Source organism: Lacerta agilis, chromosome 1 (assembly GCF_009819535.1).
Source record: "Lacerta agilis isolate rLacAgi1 chromosome 1, rLacAgi1.pri, whole genome shotgun sequence".
Classification (NCBI taxonomy): Eukaryota; Metazoa; Chordata; class Lepidosauria; order Squamata; family Lacertidae; genus Lacerta; species Lacerta agilis.
The window spans coordinates 13,138,854-13,159,100 of record NC_046312.1 but is presented as its reverse complement, the minus strand read 5'-3'; the positions used below and the strand labels follow the sequence as shown (position 1 = coordinate 13,159,100).

At 42.7% G+C, this 20,247-nt stretch overlaps 1 protein-coding gene across 2 annotated transcripts in view; it reads left to right on the top strand.

Moving 5' to 3' along the window:
* ASPG (asparaginase) overlaps positions 1-20,247 on the top strand; it is a 51,985-nt gene that overhangs the window by 19,885 nt on the left and 11,853 nt on the right. For both annotated transcript variants that reach the window (XM_033138708.1, XM_033138700.1), the window contains exons 7-13: positions 4,972-5,087; positions 5,961-6,146; positions 10,098-10,208; positions 11,672-11,791; positions 12,456-12,551; positions 13,921-14,084; positions 20,158-20,244. In XM_033138708.1, coding sequence (XP_032994599.1) covers positions 4,972-5,087; positions 5,961-6,146; positions 10,098-10,208; positions 11,672-11,791; positions 12,456-12,551; positions 13,921-14,084; positions 20,158-20,244 — 880 coding nt within the window. The remainder of the gene's footprint in view (positions 1-4,971; positions 5,088-5,960; positions 6,147-10,097; positions 10,209-11,671; positions 11,792-12,455; positions 12,552-13,920; positions 14,085-20,157; positions 20,245-20,247) is intronic.

The following is a 20,247-nucleotide window of genomic DNA, read 5'->3' as shown; positions in this document are numbered from 1 at the left end:
ACTCATTGAAAGTTGCATTTCTGGTTTGATTTCATAACACTGAATTCAGGCACCCCCCTCACTCCTTAGGGAGGTGTCTCTTCTAAGAGCTACTGCACTCCGTGAAGTAAATGAGTTCAAACCTGTATTGTAGCGTGACTCCTGCATGTTGCCTAACCAGAGTCCTACTGCTCTCCATAACATGCTTGGATTAGTTAAATCTCCCCTACTTTTCAACAGTGTTGTCTTTACTATGTGCAACAAAGAGAGTAGGGCTTGTTTGCAATATTCTGAGTGGCATTTCACATGCTAAAAGGGTATATGGTATCTATGACATCAACAGATAGGCTTGCTCCTCACTGCTGATGGTTTTGAAACAACGAGCTTTCCTGGATAACAATAAGGCAATAAAGGCCATCAACAGCCACTAGACATCATGGTTATGTTCTATCTTCACTTTCAGGGACATTGTGTTTTTGAATACCATTTGCTGGGAATCACAAGTGGGGAAAATGCAATTACATTAAGATATTGATTTTAGGCTTCCCATCAAGATTTGGTTGACCACTGTGAGAACAGGATGCTGGACTAGATGGGCCATTGGCCTGATCCAGGATGTGAGGGCGACCTGGCTGTGACATCTATCACCTCATTGATCGCCAGGGTTGATTTGGCTGATCTGGCTGGCTAGGCGGGTGTCCCCTTCCTCCCTCACTGCTCCATGTGCGTTCAGGGATGTCTTAGCCATTGAGGCTACTGGCGTAAGGTGCCGTGGCCTGAGGAGGGCGCCTGCGCCCTCCAGCCCCGCTGGCAGCACTGCTCTCGCCCACCTCTTCTCGGGCTGCGGATGCGGGGAGGCCATTAACGAGCCTCCTGTTGGCGCCACCCGCCCCTCAGCGCCTTCCGGCTGCCCACTGTGCCTGGCCCTGCCCGGTGGAGTGTGAGGGGTGCCGGAGGGATCTTCGCGCCAGTTACTTAAGACGGCCCTGTGTGCGTCCCTCCCGAAGCTGCACTCTCAGTGGAAGAGGACGGCCATTCCAGATAGAAGGAGTGTACCGTTCTTCGGTCAAGGAGATACGATCCAGTAGGACTACTCATATGTGCTTATGATGCTGCTTCTATGGAATCCTTATAACACATGTTTCTACTTTTTAGAATATCTTAGAACTCTTCTTTGTCCCAGGAGGCAATTTCCTAATGTGCTCACATTGTGATTCTCTAAAGCAGTTTAACAATTCTGAAATCAGTTGGGTAACTTTTCTTCCCTACATCTCCTCGTCCAAATAGGTTTGTCTGTGCATTTAATTTCAGCCTGGGATGAAGAAATGAAATTGATTAAGCTTTCCCTGTTTCTAGATCAGTGCCAGCTTAATTATTGTATGTCAGCCTGTGCTGTTTGAGGCACAGCACCATTGGCAAAAGGTGACAACCCCCCTTCTAGCATCACTGCCAATATTTTGCACCTGTTTTTTTGTGACTACCAGTACCGCTTCAGTTTCTTTACAATACTATGGCAGAAAGATAAGGGATCGAGGTGTGATGGGATACAGATGTGGTTGACAGAGAATGTAAATTTTGTCAACATGTCTTTCAGCATTATTCCAAGGATGCCTAACCTGTTGGTTTTGGTTGGAACATAGGAAACTGTCTTACGCCAAGTCAGGCTTGTCTAGCTCAGCATTTAGTCAGCCTTTTCTAATTTGGTGCCCTCCAAATGTCTGGGACTTCATCTCCCATTGGCCATGCTGATTGTGGCTGATTGGACCTGTAGTCCAAAACCTCTGGAGGGCACTAGATTGGGGAAGACTGGATGGTAAGTTTGGCTACCTATACATGAAAACATTTTTATACTGAGACTTGCATCCCCTACTTTATGTATGTTTCCCTGGAAGTAACGTGAGTTTATTTAGTCTTATTCATAGCTAACAGTGTGTAAGCTTGTAGTTTAATCCTACATATATTTATTCAGAAGGCTGCAGCAGGACCAGCCACCCCGCTCTCTCCCTTCCTTTCCTTCTGGTGACCTGTTCTAGTCATGTACAGAAGCCCATGGAGGAAGGCAGGTCAGTTGTTGCAAAACCGCGGAGAGCTCCAAGTGAGCAACTTCCTCCACAAGTGTTGGAAGTGAACTGAGGCCTTTTGAGCCCTTTTGTCTGCAGTCCACCTGTCCTAGGTTCTGGCCCTTTTGGAAAGATTAGAGTTCCTTAAACAGCCAACTCTCTGGCCTGAATAAGAGCATTTCATGGGCTTCAGACTGGTATGCTCCCCATGTAATTGTACTGGCAAGGTACTGTGGAACTTGGCTGTTCAGACCCAGGGGAAGGAGCCCACTGTTTTCATTTCTACAGCTGCTCTGGTGCTATGACATGTGGTTCATTAGACTTCTATCCACCAGCTTTGGATTCAGTGGACAGACTAAATTCTTATAAGATAAGATAACCGACTGCCCTCTTTGAATGATCTCTTTTAATCTTGGCTGGCTCTCTGTGAAGATCAGTGCCAACGTACATCATCTCAGGCGCTGTATTAAAAAAACACATGCAACTTCCAAACTAGGCAGGACATATTCTGAAGGAAAACTTGGCAATAACTCTTCTGCAACAACATCCGCTCAGAAAATAAGTCCTTCTGGGGTAGTCGATGCCAGACTGCAAGGGGGGAATTGATTGGAGTTGAAAACAAACTAATCTTCAGTCACTGCAAAAAAGATAACTTGGGTGCTGTGACATTTTTTAGGACATGTGGTTGCTTATCTTTTGGCTTAAAAAACAACAACACCCTGCTGAACTCTTATCTGACAAAAAAGTGGATGTGTGATGCTTATTGTGTAGGGAAAGAAGAGTTTTGCGGTGGCTGCTGGTTGTGCAGCTCAGTCTGAACATGTGATGGGAAGAGCAGAGGAGTGAGGTTTGCAGAGGCAAAAGGACTAGGAGAAGAAGTGTGTCTGTTGAAGCTTCCTGATGAAACCTTTGTGATATTATCATTCTTTCAGTGGATTCTTACAATCATAGCTGCTGTCCAATGGTGCATGTGATGGAATACCTGTACTTGAGAGGGACCTAGCTTTGTTTGCTTGTTTATGGGTGATATTAATACCCCTCCTAGTAGCTGAAAAGGCTCTCAGAGTGGTATGCAAAAATCAGCATTTATGAGTATAGAGCTTCCTCTACATTCTCCTTCAGTTTTTTTGGTGGAAGTTTAATCTAACCCATTTTGATCAACACAGGGATTCTCTTCTTTCCCTTTTGATACCATCACACTAGTTGTGTCTACTGCAGTTCACCGTTTCAAAAACTATGACACAACTAAAGTCTATTTTGTGCTGATAGGGAGCACAAAATGTAATGCCTCGATGTGTGCTTGGCATTTTCAGTAGTTGTCATGGTGGTCAGATCCAAAAGAGGACAGAGCTTTCTTGCACCTTTAATTACCAAGTAGAAGACTGTGTTTCAGTAGCTGTAGGTTGTCATGGAAACTCCTGTTTGCTCAGACTCTTCTTTAGCCAGGAATTTTGCTTGTTACAAAAAAGTTTGGAAAATAGGTATGGATACCATGTATGCGTTGGGTGTGTTTATACATATTATCCAATGCAACTCTCTGTCAGTGTTTAAGATTATTTACACACACCATTGTCTGCTAGGCAGAGATGGTGAGCTTTTCCAGAATTAATAATGACTGTTTGGCATTTAGTAATGGGAACTCAAGAGTGACTATTAGTTAAACAGCTGGCATCTGGCTTCCAATGTATAATCACACTTAATTGAATCATTGCCATTTTATTTAATCACTAGTAACTGCATTATAAACTCTGGAGATGATTAGTGGTAAGAGTAACAACATCTGTCTTTTAAAAAGACATGTGAAATATGTGTCATGTTGCTGATGCCTAGCAAAGTGGCTTTGCAGAGTCCCCCCAAGGTACACATTAAAAGAATCTTGAATTAAAATATTGAAATGCTTCTTCTAAACAAGAACCTCTTCATGCCATGCTACTACAAAGTGTTAAGAAACTTCAATCCAGATAGTTTGGAGTCCTGTATTTTTCTGTGTATAAGACTAGGTTCCCACCCAAAAAAATTAGGTTTAAAATTGGGGCTCATCTTATACACGGGTAGTGCTGGGGTGTTTTCTTAATTTGGAGTCTCCCAAAATACTTGGGCGTGCCTTATAGATGGAAAAATACTTTGAGGAATTATAGTAGAGGTAGGGGATTATTTGGAGGCATCGTGCCTCTGTATACCTATTGCTGGGAATCACAAATGGGGAGACCACTGTTGCACCCATGTCCTGGTTGGCCACTGTGAGAACAGAATGTTAGATGTGATGGGTCTCTGACCTCAGGGACAGACCTTGGTAATATACCACGCTGTACAAGGCCAACATTTGACATGCTACTACATTTGACACCCTCCCCCTAGCTCTTGTGGTGCTGGCTTAAGCCAGGCTTTGGGAAGGAGGTGTGAGGCTCTGGCAGGGTTCTAGAGCCCTCCCACCTCCTTCCCAAAACCTAGTAAGTGTTTGCCTGTCTTTGGGAAGGAGGACTCTCAGACCCTGTCAGAGCCCTCATGCTTCCTTCCCGAACCTGGGGAAGTGCTTACTGGGATTTGAGAAGGTGCTGCCCTTGCCTGTGCATCCATCAAGGCTGTTCTTACATTTGGCTTACTTGTTTTGTAGATTGGGTTGTGATAAGCAGGGTCTGTGCAATAAATGTGTTGGCTTGTTCAGATCTCCCAACCCTCTAGAGCAGATTTTGAGGGTGTGCCAGGGGGCTGCAGGGGAGAAAAGAGGAGGGGAACTTCTGTTGCTGAAGTTGAGGTCTGCCACACTAGCAGAACAACAGCATTAGATTTGACTCTTAATTCTGCATTGGATTGAACTATAAGAAGATTGTGTGAAAGGTTTCCTAGAAGAGGTAGATTTTGAACTGGGTTTGGAAAGAACACACACTTTCTCTCTCTCTCTCAAATAATATATTTGTTTTTCTTTTCACAGTTAACTGGGAGACCGTTTGGAGGGCCAACACTACCAAGAAATTTGCAATCCACAAAATGAATTTTGATCTACATGTTGGCCTACTGAGAATCTTCCCAGGGATCACTGCTGAAGCGGTCAGCCTTCCTCCGTCTGAGAGCATAATGAGAAGAAAAACTATGATGACACTCATGTGTAGGAGTGTTGATTGCATATCATGAGCAATAAGAAAAGGCGATGGCATTGCTGAGCCACTCCCACAATGCCCTGTGCCACTGTTTTTCTCAGAGCTAGTTGCATGTAGTCAACAATCCCACAATACGTGTTCAGATGTGAGAAAGAAACATCATAGAATACTGTCATGTCCAAAAGTGCTTAACCCTTCATGCAGTTGGAGTTCCAGACCTGTCTTTATCTTAGAAATTTGGGTGTGAGATCCAAATGTGAGAGGAGGCAGAGTTCATTGGAGAAGAATTGTAGAGGGAAAGTAGAAACCTGGATGAAGTGCTATGATTCTGCATAATTAGAATGGACAGGTTACTTGCATCCTTCTGGCTCACCCCCACCCTCATTTCGGCTGCCTGTGCTAATCAAGTTTTCCATTCCCTGTATAACCAACTACTGTCTATCCATCTTGCTGTTGTACTGCCTATAGTATATACTGGCATTACTTGTCCCCACCCTGTACCCCCTACAGTTATGTCTGTGTATACAGCGCAGCTGTTTTGTAAATGTATTGAACACCCCATCTGAAACCTATTTATATAGCACTTTTGCTTATGAGGACTTGTGATTATCCATACATTTTGGATGGACCATGAAAATAATCAAAGTTCGTACTGCATGCCAGCACTAATTAACATGCCAGTACTAACATGAATCTGAACTCCATATTTAAAATATTTGATCAATCTTTCCTTGCATTAAAAAAGATAGTATTGTGTAGAAAAGACCATATTTCAATCGTGGTAAACACTTTAGAATTGTATATATATATTTCTTTCATGCAGGTGAAGGGGTTTCTTCAGAGTCCAATAAAAGGGATTGTGCTTGAGACCTATGGGAGTGGGAATGCCCCCAATAATTGCCCTGCTTTGTTGGAAGAGTTGAAGAAAGCAACCGATCGTGGTGTGGTGATTCTGAATTGCACCCAGTGTCTGCGAGGAAGTGTTTCTTTAGTCTATGAAACAGGAAAGGTGAGACATATTCTATGCTAAGTGGTGACCTCCAAATGCTTGGACTGCAACTGCCATCATCCCTGACAATTGGTTGCTCACCGTGACTGATGGGAGTTGTGATCCAAAGCAGCTTGGGGAAGGCTGTTTTGAGCTATGCCATTGCATTCAGGGTTGCTCAATTTTGGGTTGGGAAGGAATGTTCATCCAGGTAAGATTAAAAATGAAGTTTTTGGCAGGTGAGAGGGGGTGGAGGCAGTGGCTGGTGTTTGTGGTATTTTTTTTAAAATACCATTTGGCTTTCTTCAGTGCACCTGTTGTCTTACTTGTGGCATTTTGTGTTCTGGGTTATGCAGAGCAATCTGTATGGAGGCTGGTGGGTGGCCTTTATATTGTGGTGTTTGTGTGTTGGCCTTTAGATCCCAGTGTTGTGACTTAAAGGTATGAGATATATTGATATAATTAGTAAGAACTAAAGAACTTTGGTCAGGAGACACCAACGGTCAATTAGTCTCTCCCAATCCCCACCCAAAGGAAGACTTTCATCCAGCAGTCCATGTCACCACCAGGACCGGTGCTAGGGTTTCTTGCGCCCTAGGTGAGACCACCTTCTGGCGCCCCCCCACCAAAGCCTGCTTTAGCGGGAGGTGGGGGTGGTGGAGAGGCAAGCAGCAGTTTCTCCACTGTAGCAGAGAAGCTGCTGCTTGCCCATCCCGCCCCCCGCCAAAGCCTGCTTTAGCGGGAGCCGGGGTGGTGGTGTAGGGGGCAAGCAGCACCTCTCCAAGCCTGGCCAGCGCCCCCTCCATTTTGGCGCCCTAGGCAATTGCCTAGTTCGCCTTAATGGACGCGCCGGCCCTGGTCACCACCACTATAGCAGCCAATGTTACTGGAAAGAACTGAATAGGTTCTAGTGCAGAAATCTAAAGCTAGTGTAGACATCTTAGATCAAACTGTCTCTCCCATGAACTTCCTTGGTGGCCTTTTGCAAAGCTCCCCTACCTCAGTCCTGTTTTGATTTGTCATCTTGATTCAAAGTGGCACCTGGCAACCAAGCATTGGCAGAGGTTGCTGCTGCCACCTTGGGAACCCTCACGCCGAGTTTAGAAACAATATCTTAAGAGACAACCAAACCTATGCCCCCAAATGGGCAAAGTCATGCAAAAGTGATGTTTTGGACTGCCATCTTGATTCAAAATGGCACATGGTGTCCAAACAGTGATGAAGTCCACTGCCCCTAACTCAGGAACCCTTGTGCTGAGTTTGGCAATGATACTTAAAGACGTGGCCAAACCTATGCCCCAAAATGGGCAAAGTCACACCAAAGTCATGTTTCACTCTGCCATTTTGATTCAAAATGGCGGCCTGCCTCAAAATGTTGATGATGACTGCTACCCCACCTCAGGGTTTGGCAATGATACACGAGAGGCGAACGAACCTATAGAGAACAGATGGAAAAACAGACAGACAAACCACTTTCCATACCATAATATATCATAAAAGAACTTTTGAGCCTTGTCTGATATTCAATTCACCCCCCTGCCCTCCATACTTCCTCCCAGTGATCACACTTACACAATATATTGTGGTTACTTTGATAGTTTCTCAGTAGATGCTCTGGTGTGTCCACCCTGCCTTGAAATCCCAAACAAGGACAAGACTGCGCAGGAAAGTAGGAAGGTTCCCTTTAGTAAAACCTGTGGGGATCATTGATTCAGGAAATCTGCTTTTCCAGTATGGAATGGCAGAGTACTGACTAGATTCAAAACCTTTAATTTTTATCTGTCCAAGCCCTCATCAAGATTTTTCATTCCTGTGTCACTCCTAGATGAAAGATCAATTGTAACGGATATTTCCTGGCTTTTACTATGTTGACAACTTCTGGACACATTTGGTAGTTATATGCCTAGCATATACAAGATGGTGGTGTCTCTATCCAATTATGGTTGTGTCATTTTGAAGGGTGTGTGTGCCTGGAACTGGGGACCATCAGAGTGATGAATGAATCAGAGGTTTTCAATATGAAGATGGCTAAAAAATCCCCGCACACATCTTTAGATACTCACCCCTCCCAAAGACTTGATAGTAAACTGAGTAAACCTCGATGAGATATTTCCCAGAGGTTCAAAGTGGGTGGCAGAATTAAAAGCCCAACCTTGATATGATTAGATGAGTTGAAGATAAATCAAATTTTAAGTGGTGGTGCCAAGTGGGCTGGGTCATGTCTGGCATTGGAGTTTTTTATTGCTATTTTTAATGCTGTTTTGTTTTCTGTTTTGCCCCAAAGTTAACCAAGCCCTTCCTCCAGTCTTCTACTTGTAAGTTAGGCTTGCAGTCTACCACTTTCAGTGCCAAGTACAAAGCTAGACCTGTTTTTTTCCCTTTCCCACTTAATTAAAAGGCCTGGTTAATGTGCACATATTGGTAATTATTACTTCATTATATTATACTGCTGAACTGCTTGATATTTTTTAAACTGGCTTGGATTTTCCTAGAAATGTTTTAGCTAAGAGGTTTGCTCTAGGAAAATTGTTGAATCTGCCACTGCAATAATGAAAAAAATAATAATGTAAGTATTGTTGAAGAGACATCTTTGGTGCAGTTTGAAGTCGTTCCCTCTGGAAATGTGAAACTGGCCTATGGGAGCAACTACAAACACACTGATCTAATCTAGTATGTGTACTCTGGAGATTACAGGTTAAGAGGCTTGCTTTCAGAGCTCCCCAGGATGTCTGTGACAGCTCAAGAAACTCAGTTCTGGACTCTGTACCAGAGCATGCCTGTTCCAGATATGGTTATCAACTGCTGAGGAACATGCAGAGGACCAATTGACACATTACAGCAGTCAGCCTAGTTTTACCATTGGGTTTACATTAAACAAAGAGCAACAGCCAGTGTCAGCTACCTGACAATTACACCTGTGCGATATAAACATTTTTCACATTCCCACTATTTTTAGGTATGTTTTTTAATTTAAAACATACTAGGTTTGTGGCTAAGATAGGTTACCTCTCAAGAAAGAATTAGAATTAACTTGGATCCCCTTATTTGACGAAAGTAAGAACTCTTGTACATTTAGCACTGAAAACAATAAACATGTGATTCTGTGAGCCAACTTGGATGGCTTTAAAAGAAGATTAGACAAATTCAGGGAGGTGAGGACCATTGATGACTACTAGCCATGATGGTTATGCTCTGCCTTCACAGTTGGAGGCAGTTAATGATTTCTGAATGCCAGTTGCTGGAAACCAGAAGGGGAGAGAGTGCTCTTGTGCTCAGGTTCTGCTTGTGGGTTTCCCACAGGCATCTGGTTGGCCACTGTGAGAACAGGATGCCTGACTAGATGGGCCATTGGCTGGATCCAGCAAGCTTTCATTTATTCTTCTGTGAGCAAGATAGTATCAAGGACCACAAACAAAGCACTTTATTAGCCACCAAGGCAACATTACCATCTAATATAAAAGGAACAAAAAGATTAAATTATCTGACTTGCAGTAACAGATTTTACCTCTGAGAACCTCATATACTTGCAGCACTCAGCACTTTGTAAATAATAACAGATAATTATTAGAATAATTATGGGATTATGCAGTTGTGGTTTTACACTAGCAGAAAGCACTTCTACTCAGGCAAGACTCTGGTGACCTGCTTTGTGCATACCACTGCAACCCGCTGCTCCTGGTCCCCCTAACCCTCAGCAGAAACTTGCAATATCTCACCGGGCACTGCCATGCAACCCAGGTAAGGGAGGCAGTGGTGGCGGCAGCAGCAGCAGCAGGGTGCCATGCCATTCTGCTTCCCATTCTGCTTCCGGTGGTGAAATGGGACACATCAGAACTATGGGATATGATGCAGAGGTATAGAGAGTTAGGGGAAACTGGGTACCTTTCCCTGTACTAGTATAAACCATTTTTCAATATGCATACCTTACAAAGCAGCAAACTCATCAAACCACATTTTCTTCATTGACTACAGACCCTTATGGACGCAGGTGTAATTCCAGGAGGAGATATGACACCTGAAGCTGCTCTTACCAAGCTGGCCTATGTCCTGAGCAAACCTGGTACCTTGGCTGAGAAGAGAGAGGTAAAATATCTTTGACTTCTGATGATTTTTTCCCCTAGTAGTCCTTTTCTCAGGTTGTGGCTTTCTGAGGTTTCTTTCCCCTTGACACACGTAGGCCTGGACTCGATGGGCCTTTGGTCCGGTTAATCCTAGAATTGTTGAGTTGGAAAGGGACCTCAAGGATCATGTAGCCCAACTCCCTGCAATGCAGGAATCTCAGCTGGAGCATCCATGACAGTTGGCCATCCAACCTCTGGTTAAGAAGGGCTTTTCTTTTGGTCAGAGGCCACAAACTTCCCACTCCATCTCACTAGGTTCAAAGGACTGCTGTCTATATGCAAGATAAAACTGAAAAAATTAAACATATATAAATAGTTTGTGCCCCGCTTGCTTATTTTTATACGTCACAATAACTAGGGACCGAACTGCAGCTGAAGAACCATCACATCTGGTTCATGGAGAGGGGAGGGAGAGAAACTGCTTGTTGTTCTACCATATGGGGAATGCCCCTGTACAGCAAATCAGAGTCTCACCTCCCATGGAAAGGAGCAGTGAAACGCTCCCACACCTACAGTGTTTTCTTTCACTACTTCTCTTTTTAAGACATGCCTAAACAATGCTAAAGTTGAGGGCAGCCTTCCTTCCCACAACACTCCTTTCTTTCTTTAACTTTGCACAGCCATGTTTCCAGATAGTTATCACAGTCATCTATATTCCCAGACTCTCTCTTTTTCTCTGTAATTATGAAGCAATTCTACATTGCAGAAGAGCTAGGCCACAATTCAATGAATTCATTTATATGCACATAAGTGCTACAGTGCTTCTATTTTTTTTTCCATTTTTGCAGGCTCTTCTCTTGCACAGCATCAGAACTTTTTTCTGCCCTCCCCTCTCCCAAATATCCCAGAGAATTGTAGTTCTGTTAGGGGAGGACTAGAGGGTCTCGGACAGTTCATCCTCAGCAGCCTAATAAAATACATGGATTCTTTGGGGGTCTACAACAACTGCTCATACCGTTTCCCAACTTCACAGTATCCAATCTCTAATATGACTTCTAGGCTTGATAACTCAAGTCCCATGGCCTTACGGGGTATTGTAACAAAACAGAGTCTGGATTCTAGACTGACCAGTACCATATGAGAGTCCATATATATATAATCTCCACTGACTTTGTTGGTTTGGCTGAAGGGACTTACATATCACATGCTAGTATATATATATGTAGTGACCTCCTAAGGCAGCTGGAGGGACTTTCTTTCTAGAGGTTTTCCAATCCCACTTCAAACATTTTAAAAAAATAATCCAGCATTTTGAAGTGATTTTTACATGATCCAAGGACCTGGTTCTCATGTCACATTAAACCGGGCTCATGTTAAAATTGCATACATTATGTCCAAACCAAACCAAACCAAACACACACATACATTCACCTCTGACTTGGTTCCCAGCCTGCTCACTTACGGTACTTCTTTTTTCTCCTTAAGATGGTGAAGGAGAATCTGAGAGGAGAGATGACTGTTGTACCCATTGGAACCAAGATCACCCTCAAAGATAGCAAGTTTATTCAAGAGATTGCAAAATACTTGTTTATCAGCTGCAAGGAGGTACTTGCTCAAATGACACCTGTTAAAGCAGAAAGCCCATCGCATAATAACTAGCACCTGGGACCATCTAATAAAGCTGATTGTTGGAAGCTACAGGACAGACAGAAGAAAGAAATACTTCTTTAAAAGAGGTTTTTGGCAAAGTAATGGAGGATGTTAAGGCTGTCATTGGCTACTTGTCATGATGACTGTGCTCTACCTTCCTTGTTGGATGCAGGATGGTTCTAAATAGTATTTTGGGGGATCACAAGTGGGAAGAGTACTATTGCACATATGTCCTGCTTGCAGGCTTCCCATAGGCACTTGGGCTAGATAGCCTTTGACCTGCTCCAGCATGACTCTTCTTAAGTTCTTAAAAAAAAAAAGACAGCAAAGGGGATTGTTGAGTATAGAATGCTGGACATTTATGCAGTTTGTATGATAAATTTCCTGGGAGCAAAAAGCACTTTAAAGCAACTTCAACCCCCTTCCCTCAACAACTCATGCATCCTGGATTGCTTTGTATCAGAACTGAAGACCAGATGCGCTTCACAAGGTCCATGCAGAACAAGCATTTGTAGATAATTTCACACAAACAAGCCATGCTATTATATCCAGGCACAATGGGGTGGGATTATGGGAAATGTGCAGATGTGTGTTAAACTAGGCTATTTTAATTTCTCAGGAGCTAGCAGCTGTTAGAGATGCTTTGACTCCTCCTTTGGCCTGTGCAGCGGCAAAAAATGGTGACATCGATGCCCTAACAGCCTTACAGAATATGGTAAGACCCTCTTTTATATAGGGTATTTCATATGATCATTTGCACCCAGAACAGGAGAAAGCCTCACACGCTATGGTCATCTCAAATGCTTTTTTTGTTGTGGGTGTGGGTATAACTCCATGACATTCAGGCTCTATAGTTATGAGGGGGAAATTAAAAACCCAGGGTAGTCTTTCAGCAGGGAAAAACAATTACAGTAGATTAGAGCTAGAGTCAGATCAGAATGACTGCTGGCCTTTATATTTTCAAAGGGGAAGCAACCATCGCTTCTGTTACCAGGATTGTGTTTTTTTAAAAAACAGTCTAGTGCTTTGTTTATTTGTTCAGAAGTAGGTCCTGTACCAATCAATGAGGCTTACATGCCCTTAGGTGTGCAGCCTAATCCTGCATAATACCTTCTTCACTAAACATGACAAATGAATTATATTCTTATACTGACTGCTCCTGTAGGTCTGATGCTGTGGTGCTATATGTTTTTGTGCCTCCCCAAATTTGTCCATTTATTTATTTTTAATAATAATTTAAGGGTGGTATTCAACTTTTACTTAAAGGAAGTCCATTGAAATGAGTTAGATCCATTGATTTCATTGGATCTGTTCTGAGTAAAAGGTAGTTGAATACCACCCCATTTTTTTTTAACTAACGGAGGAATTCAACACCACGCTCTTCTGATTGGGCAAGCATTTTGAGATGCAAGATGGAACGATTCCCTCTTCCCCTGCTGCTGTTCAGTGGCTTCTCCTGACCTCCCCAAGCCAATGGGGGGGGGGGAAGCACAGGGGGAGGAAGGGGCTGTTGCCCGGCTGTTGGGCATGTGGAAGTCCTTGTGCAGGGCTTCTACCGATGAGACTAGATAGTTGAATCCTGCCCCCCCCCTTTTACTGACTTCTACAATAAGTACTGTGGTGCCAATGGTTTTTTGGTGGCTACCACTCCCTGCCCAAATTTGCCTGTTAAAAACAATTCTGTGATGCCAAAAGTTTTTGTGATTCTCCCAAGACCCTCAAAATGCAGCTGCAGCCATTTTTACACTTCATCCGTACCATGCAGCCTGTGAAGGGTTGATGATGGGTCAATGTGGCTCTCATACTGAAAAGGTTAGCCATCCCCATTATAAGGTCCCTGATGGGGGCTTTTCAACCTAATCATTGCTGTGTGCCTCAGCTGTTCTGGATTGGCCCACAGAAAGAAGCCTCAAGAGAGTGTCCTCCATTAATTCAAGAGTTCATATTAAAAATAGTAAGAAAGCCAGTTTCTTGACTGAGCAACTGGGAAACTGGGAAATGATAAACTGGGCATGTTGCTTTGTTAGATGGATGAATTATTATTAGAGTTTTTAAATACACTCCTTTAAATAAACTTGTCACAGGGTGGCAACTTGAGCTCTGAGGATTATGATGGTCGCACACCTCTTCATGTTGCATCCTGTGAAGGTAATTTGGAGATAGTCAGACATCTGCTGGAGTCTGGGGCAACTGTCTATGCCAAAGACCGATTTGGAGCTACTCCACTGCTGAATGCTATCAAGTTCAGGTATTTATTTCTTAAGTGCAATTTACAGTGTTTTTTTCCCTAAAAAAATGTTTAAGGGTACTCTCATACCATCTGAGACTCAGGAAACACCGTGACAGGAAATGAGGCCACCATCGGGGGTAGCAACGGAACTGATGATTCACCATGCTAATGTTTTAGTTTCTTCTTCCATTATATTCACAAAATGTTTAGGCATATGCATACCCCTGCGTACCCCCAGAAAAAAGCACTGGCAATCAGAAAACCCAAAAAGCCCAGAAATGGGCCATCCCAAGGGTGGATTAAGGATGAACCAGCCTGGGATCCAGCTGCTCTCACAGCTGGCAGGGGCTGGGATTAGGCCTGCTCTGGGCCCAGTCACTGCGCCAGCTGAAGTTGGCACAGGCATCAGGCCCAATCTGCTTCCCTCTGCAGCTGCTGTGGCTGGTCAGGCTACAGATGTGGCAGTAACTCTCTTGTTGCGCAACTGCAGCAGCAAGCAGTTTAGATTACTTTGCCCGAGTAGATTTGTACCTGTAGGTGTTGCGAACAGGAAGAACAAGTGCCTCACACTCCTCTTCCTCTGTAGCACTGCCTTTTCCAGAATAATTTCTTGTATCTGCCCTGTCCTGGGGATGCATAGGATGTCCTTGCACCTGGAACATGCTTATATCTCAGGAAATAAAGATAGAACCACGTCAAATGGGACAGTGTTGTGAACAAACAGGAAGCATGAAGTACTTCCTGTTGCACTTAACAACCTTAGAACATCCAAATCTGTTCTTTATTGGAGGAAAACCTCTGACCATTGAGTAGGCTAAATATCTCTTTTGCTGATCGTCTGTACGGGTTAAAAATACTACTATGTTCCTGAAAATATGATGAATGTATACTAAAATGTTTATATGTGTGGTATTTGCTATCTAGTATCATATGCAGACTACAGGTATTTTCTTCTTTCAAGATGCCTCTTTCAGGCTTTCCTGGAAGTATTTTAGAAAAATGCAAGTAGTATCTCTAAATATAGGACCTCTCTTGGGGGCTTTGAGTGGCTCACTGCACTCTGCTCATGTTCTGTCCCTTTCCATGTCCCCCAGAATCTGTTCCCCGCTCCTTTCTCTAGTATTGGTACTGTATATCCTATGCATTTTATTCTCCTAATTCTTGCCAAGAAGTTTAAAATTCTGCAGTTGCACGCATCTATGAGAATCAGTTATAAGAAATAATTACATCTTTGCAAACTTTACTTGCTACACAGAAATGGAAAGTGTTTGGAGGAAATCTAAAAACTCATTCATAATAAATAGCTACATTTTAGGCTAGCAAGCTTATCAGTTGCATCTTCCCCATAACTACAGGATTCATAGGAAGCAAACTTTTATCCTTAAGAGTCCTTTAAGAAGTCTTTGGTGCCATAGTAGTTCTTCTGGCCAGGTCTCCACACTCTTGACATGTATTTTGCATTGCAGATGGGTCATTAACAGTGCAAACCTATAAAAACCTATGAAGCAAGTACCTTTGAATTCAGTCCTATACACCCAGGTACTAGGATGTATAGAATTGCAACCAAAGTCAGTTTGCATGCTTTCTTAATAGGCATTATGACAATCTTGTTAGCTAGCCTAGCTGTTCAGATACAGGAAAATTTGCCAAGAATCTCTTAAAATTCTCTAGGAGCAAGTTAAACAGACTTTTTGCTGAAGAGAGATGGCCCTTGTCCAGCACACCTATGCAAAATATTCCTGCAAACAACGCTCTCATCTCTCTCTCTCTCTCTCTCTCTCTCTCTCTCTCTCTCTCTCTCTCTGTGTGTGTGTGTGTGGTTAAACCACACCCAGTCACTGCCTGAGGAATTTCACATGTTTGTTATTCAAATTCTTAAGCTTTAACACTCCCATAAGAAACTCCTACTGGGGATTCTTGATCTTTTAAAAGCTGCTGAAAGGCAGGTTGGAAGAGAATGAAGCTGGGTTTTAGTTCAAGCTCATGCTGCTGTCAGGTTGAGAGAAGGACCTGAATCTGTTGTCAGTTTGCAGAGACTGTAATGATAGCTTCAGGCCTACTCTGCCAGCAAACTTTACTGCTAAGCTTAAGATGGAATTGGATGGTTGAAAACCTATAGAATCAGTTAGATGCTACTTTTGCAGTTGGAAATAAATTGTGGAATTAATTGTACAAAAAAGGGCAAATCAAGCTTTAATAATATTTTAACATCTTACCAATACAAGTACATATAACTGGAGGTGCAGTATGCAATATTGGAGGAAGAAACTTGGTGGTTATTGTAATCCAGCTCTCTCTCCTGAAGCAATACTTATATGTAAATATTCCAAACATTATATGGAGCAAGTTAGATATATATATATAAAGCCCTGGCTATATTGTAATGTCCGAGATACTGCTTTTCTCCATGGCACTGTAATGTTCTTTGCCTCTAATATGACATCATCCATATAGCTGTAGTGATAACTACAAAGTTGCTCTCAAAGTATTTGCTCTCTGAAGCCCTAGAGCAATCAGTTCTGAAGCATATCTTGAAGTATTTATATAAACAGTCCCGTGGAATGAAGTGCATTTTTCCACAAACAATTTATTAGTGTCCTGATGAGATCCACCAGCAGTTTAGGAACAACTGCATCCAACTGGAAGCATGACAGTAGAACCAATTCAGAAGAAGATGTTTAACAGTATATAATGCCAAAGACCCATTCACAAAGTTTGAAATGTTGGAACATTTAATAATAATAATAATAATAATAATAATAATAATAATAATAATAATAATAATAATTTATTTATACCCGGCCCATCTGACTGGGTTTCCCCAGCCACTCTGGGCGGCTTTCAACTTAATATTAAAAACAATACAGCATCAAACATTAAAAACTTCCCTGTATGCGTGGTACAGTGCAGGCTTGCAAATGTGTGCTATTGCATCTAAAATATAATACATATATTTTGTGGCCAATTTTCCCCAAACCATTTCCTCACAACAAATGAAAAAAGTGGAAAGATTGTGGGAACTAGGTGTATACCTGATACATATTATGGGGTGTGGGGTTATGCGTAAGAGGCAGCATGCACAGGCATGGGACATGCAATGTTGCAATCTTTCCATATTTCCAACTGAGGAATGAGAGAAGCTATATCTTGTCCTGGCTCTTTACAGTCCTAGTCCTCTAAGACTCTGATATGTTATATGGTGCTTCCACCTTTTGAAGTCTGTTCTGTCTGGGGTGTGATAGGTCAGTTCATTGCTTTTTGCAGGAGAACCAAGGAGCCAAAGGAATGAAGCCATTCAGGTTTTGGAGTGGATTACAGCTGCATTTCTTTAAATGGCAGGTGGGAAATGTGGTTGTGAACCCCCCCCCCCCAATCTCTGTAATGCGTCACTCACATTCTTCAGGCCCAGTGCAGGTGGGGCCATGAAAAGCCATTTAAAAGCATTTTCTGGATTAAAAGATTTTGGTATTTTATGTTATGCCCTCTGAGTCTGATCATAGCATAATAACTAGAATCATGCTTAGCAAGAATCATGTTTAGCAAGTATAGAGTGCTTTAGTAGAGTGGTTCCTGGTTCAATCCCTGGCATCTCCAGTTAGAACATAAGCAGAGCCCGCTGCACCAGGTATGTGGTCCATCTAGTTCAGCATCCTGTTCTCAGAGTGGCCATGGGAATCCCACAAGCAAGACCTGTGGGCAATAGCACTCTCCTCTCCAGTTTCCAGAAAGTGGTATTCAGGAGCATCCTGCCTCTGATTGCAGTTAGTAAGACTGAAAGAGACCTCTGCCAGAAACCTTGGAAAGCCGCTGTCTGAAGGTTGACAATACAGTGGTACCTCTGGTTACGTACTTAATTCATTCCGGAGGTCCGTTCTTAACCTGAAACTGTTCTTAACCTGAAGCACCACTTTAGCTAATGGGACCTCCCACTGCGCCGCCAGAGCACATAACCTGAAGCATATGTAACCTGAAGCGTATGTAACCCGAGGTACCACTGTAGTGGGCTTGATAAGACAATGGTCTGATTTGGTATAAAGCAGTTACATATGTGCATAGGTAGGCCAGTCTTTATTTATTATCTCTCACTCTTCTCAGAGTTGTTTCCACCAACCTCCCATCCAGGCACTAAGCCAGAGCATTCGCCATTGGCATCAGACCAGTTACTGCAATCTCATATCACAACTGAAAAGTTGAGGCTTGGGAATATCTTGAAATTATGATTGAGGTAATCCAGAACATGTTAACTGCGCTTGTCTGATTTAAATTAGCCCGGGGGGGGGGGGGTTAAATAAGTTCCATTATTTTAAAAAGGCTCCTAGCATTTATGCCGTAAATGCTAATTGGCTGCCATTTGTTTTCAGGTTCAATTCATAGTGCTCATTTTGGCTTATGAAGCCTGATGTAGCTCAGGACCACAATACAACCTAGGTTACCTCCTTACATTAGAACCTGTCTTGCCTTTATGATTGTCACCTGAGCCACTTCTCTCTGACTGTCTCCAAGAGAAGTGCAGAGTGTGCCAAGCAAGGGGATAGGCCTTTTTAGTGGTAGCCCCCACCTCCTCTAATAATCTCCCCAAGGAGTTCTGCCTGGTGCCTATGTTATTAGCTTTTCAATGCCAGGCCAGGACAGTTTTGTTCTCTCAGACTTTTTGTTCTTAAAGTGATGTGATTTCTAGTCTGTTTTGGTGTTTATCTTTTAGTTGGATGGGGAATAAAATGTATGTATGTATGTATGTATGTATGTATGTATGTATGTATGTATGCATGTATAACCCTGCAGTTCAGAGCTGCTTGGGTTATGTTGCATTGTGGAACACAGCACTTGTTGCCACCTGAAAGGGAGAAAAATGTACTTGATGATGTTGCTGTGTCTCAAGAACCCTTGTGATGAAATATTTAAGATAACGAGCAACGAATGAGGTCTATAATTGCAGTAGCAGTTAATAATATATCTCATGGAATGAAGTATTGCGAAATCATTTTTTTCAGAGAAGGGAAATTGCTTGGTAGTATGATTTAATATTTATTTTCCACTTATCGACAGAAGCAAAAAGAAAAGAAAAAGAAAAAGACTTTTTACAAAGTCTTATTCTTCATATGTGATAATGTACTATCTTAGTCATATCTGCCAGCCCTTATGCAAGTTTGTATGTGTCATTTCCCTTGAAGTACCGGTAAACAATAGGGAGCAGTTTCCAGCTCACAGATCCTACATGCTACTTCTGAATTTCTGATATTGTAATGTGCTTACACACAGGCATAGGGTATAACACAGTAATTGTGCAAGAGGATCCCTTGTTCTCTTTCCCCAGGGAGTTGGGCCCATCTTGCGTACTGGGCACAGCCATTGCTGACAATGATCCTGTTCTAGCACAGCTGCCACCATATCTCTACATGGCTGCTCCACTGAACAAAGGGCTGTTTTGATCGATAGAGAACCATGAAAAGGGGGATTAAGTTATGGTCAGCTCTGTGTGTCCCATGTTTAAGACCACTGGCCCTTAAATTTGAGTGTTGGTGCAGCCATATGCCAACTAGGAGTGTTGTAGCAAAGAGCGTTTCCCCTTCTTCTTCTTCTTCTTCTTCTTCTTCTTCTTCTTCTTCTTCTTCTTCTTCTTCTTCTTCTTCTTCTTCTCCCTGAAAATCCCCACTTGACTCACAGACTGGGAAGAATTTTGTGAAGGGATAGCTATCTCCATCTTGATCTATGAGTTTTCCAGGGCCAACCCATTGGCCACCCTCTGCTGGAGACAGAGTGTTTGGAATCTGACACTTGATAACAGCTAAATATTACACTTAGAGAAGATTTGGCATGGTTTGTGTTTACTTATGACTGAATGGTGGGCATATTGCACTGACCACAGATCCACAAATGTGCCTGAGTTTGATTGACAAGTAGGCATTGATACAAATCTTTCCTATATCATGTTATTTGTCATCACTGTGACTTACAGGTCCCCTTCTGAAGAGAAGAATCAATATGAGAAATGGTTCTTAGATCCAGTTTATCAAAGAGTTGTTTTCATGTTAGCATGCTACAGATATTTCTACTGGTGTGGTTAAGAATAAGTTTGTCCACTTTCTTAAAGGCACCATGATGTGATCCGCTTGCTACGCACAACGGGAGCTCACCTTTCAAGCCAAGAGCTTGTGAATGTTGGAACAGAACTCTGCAGGTA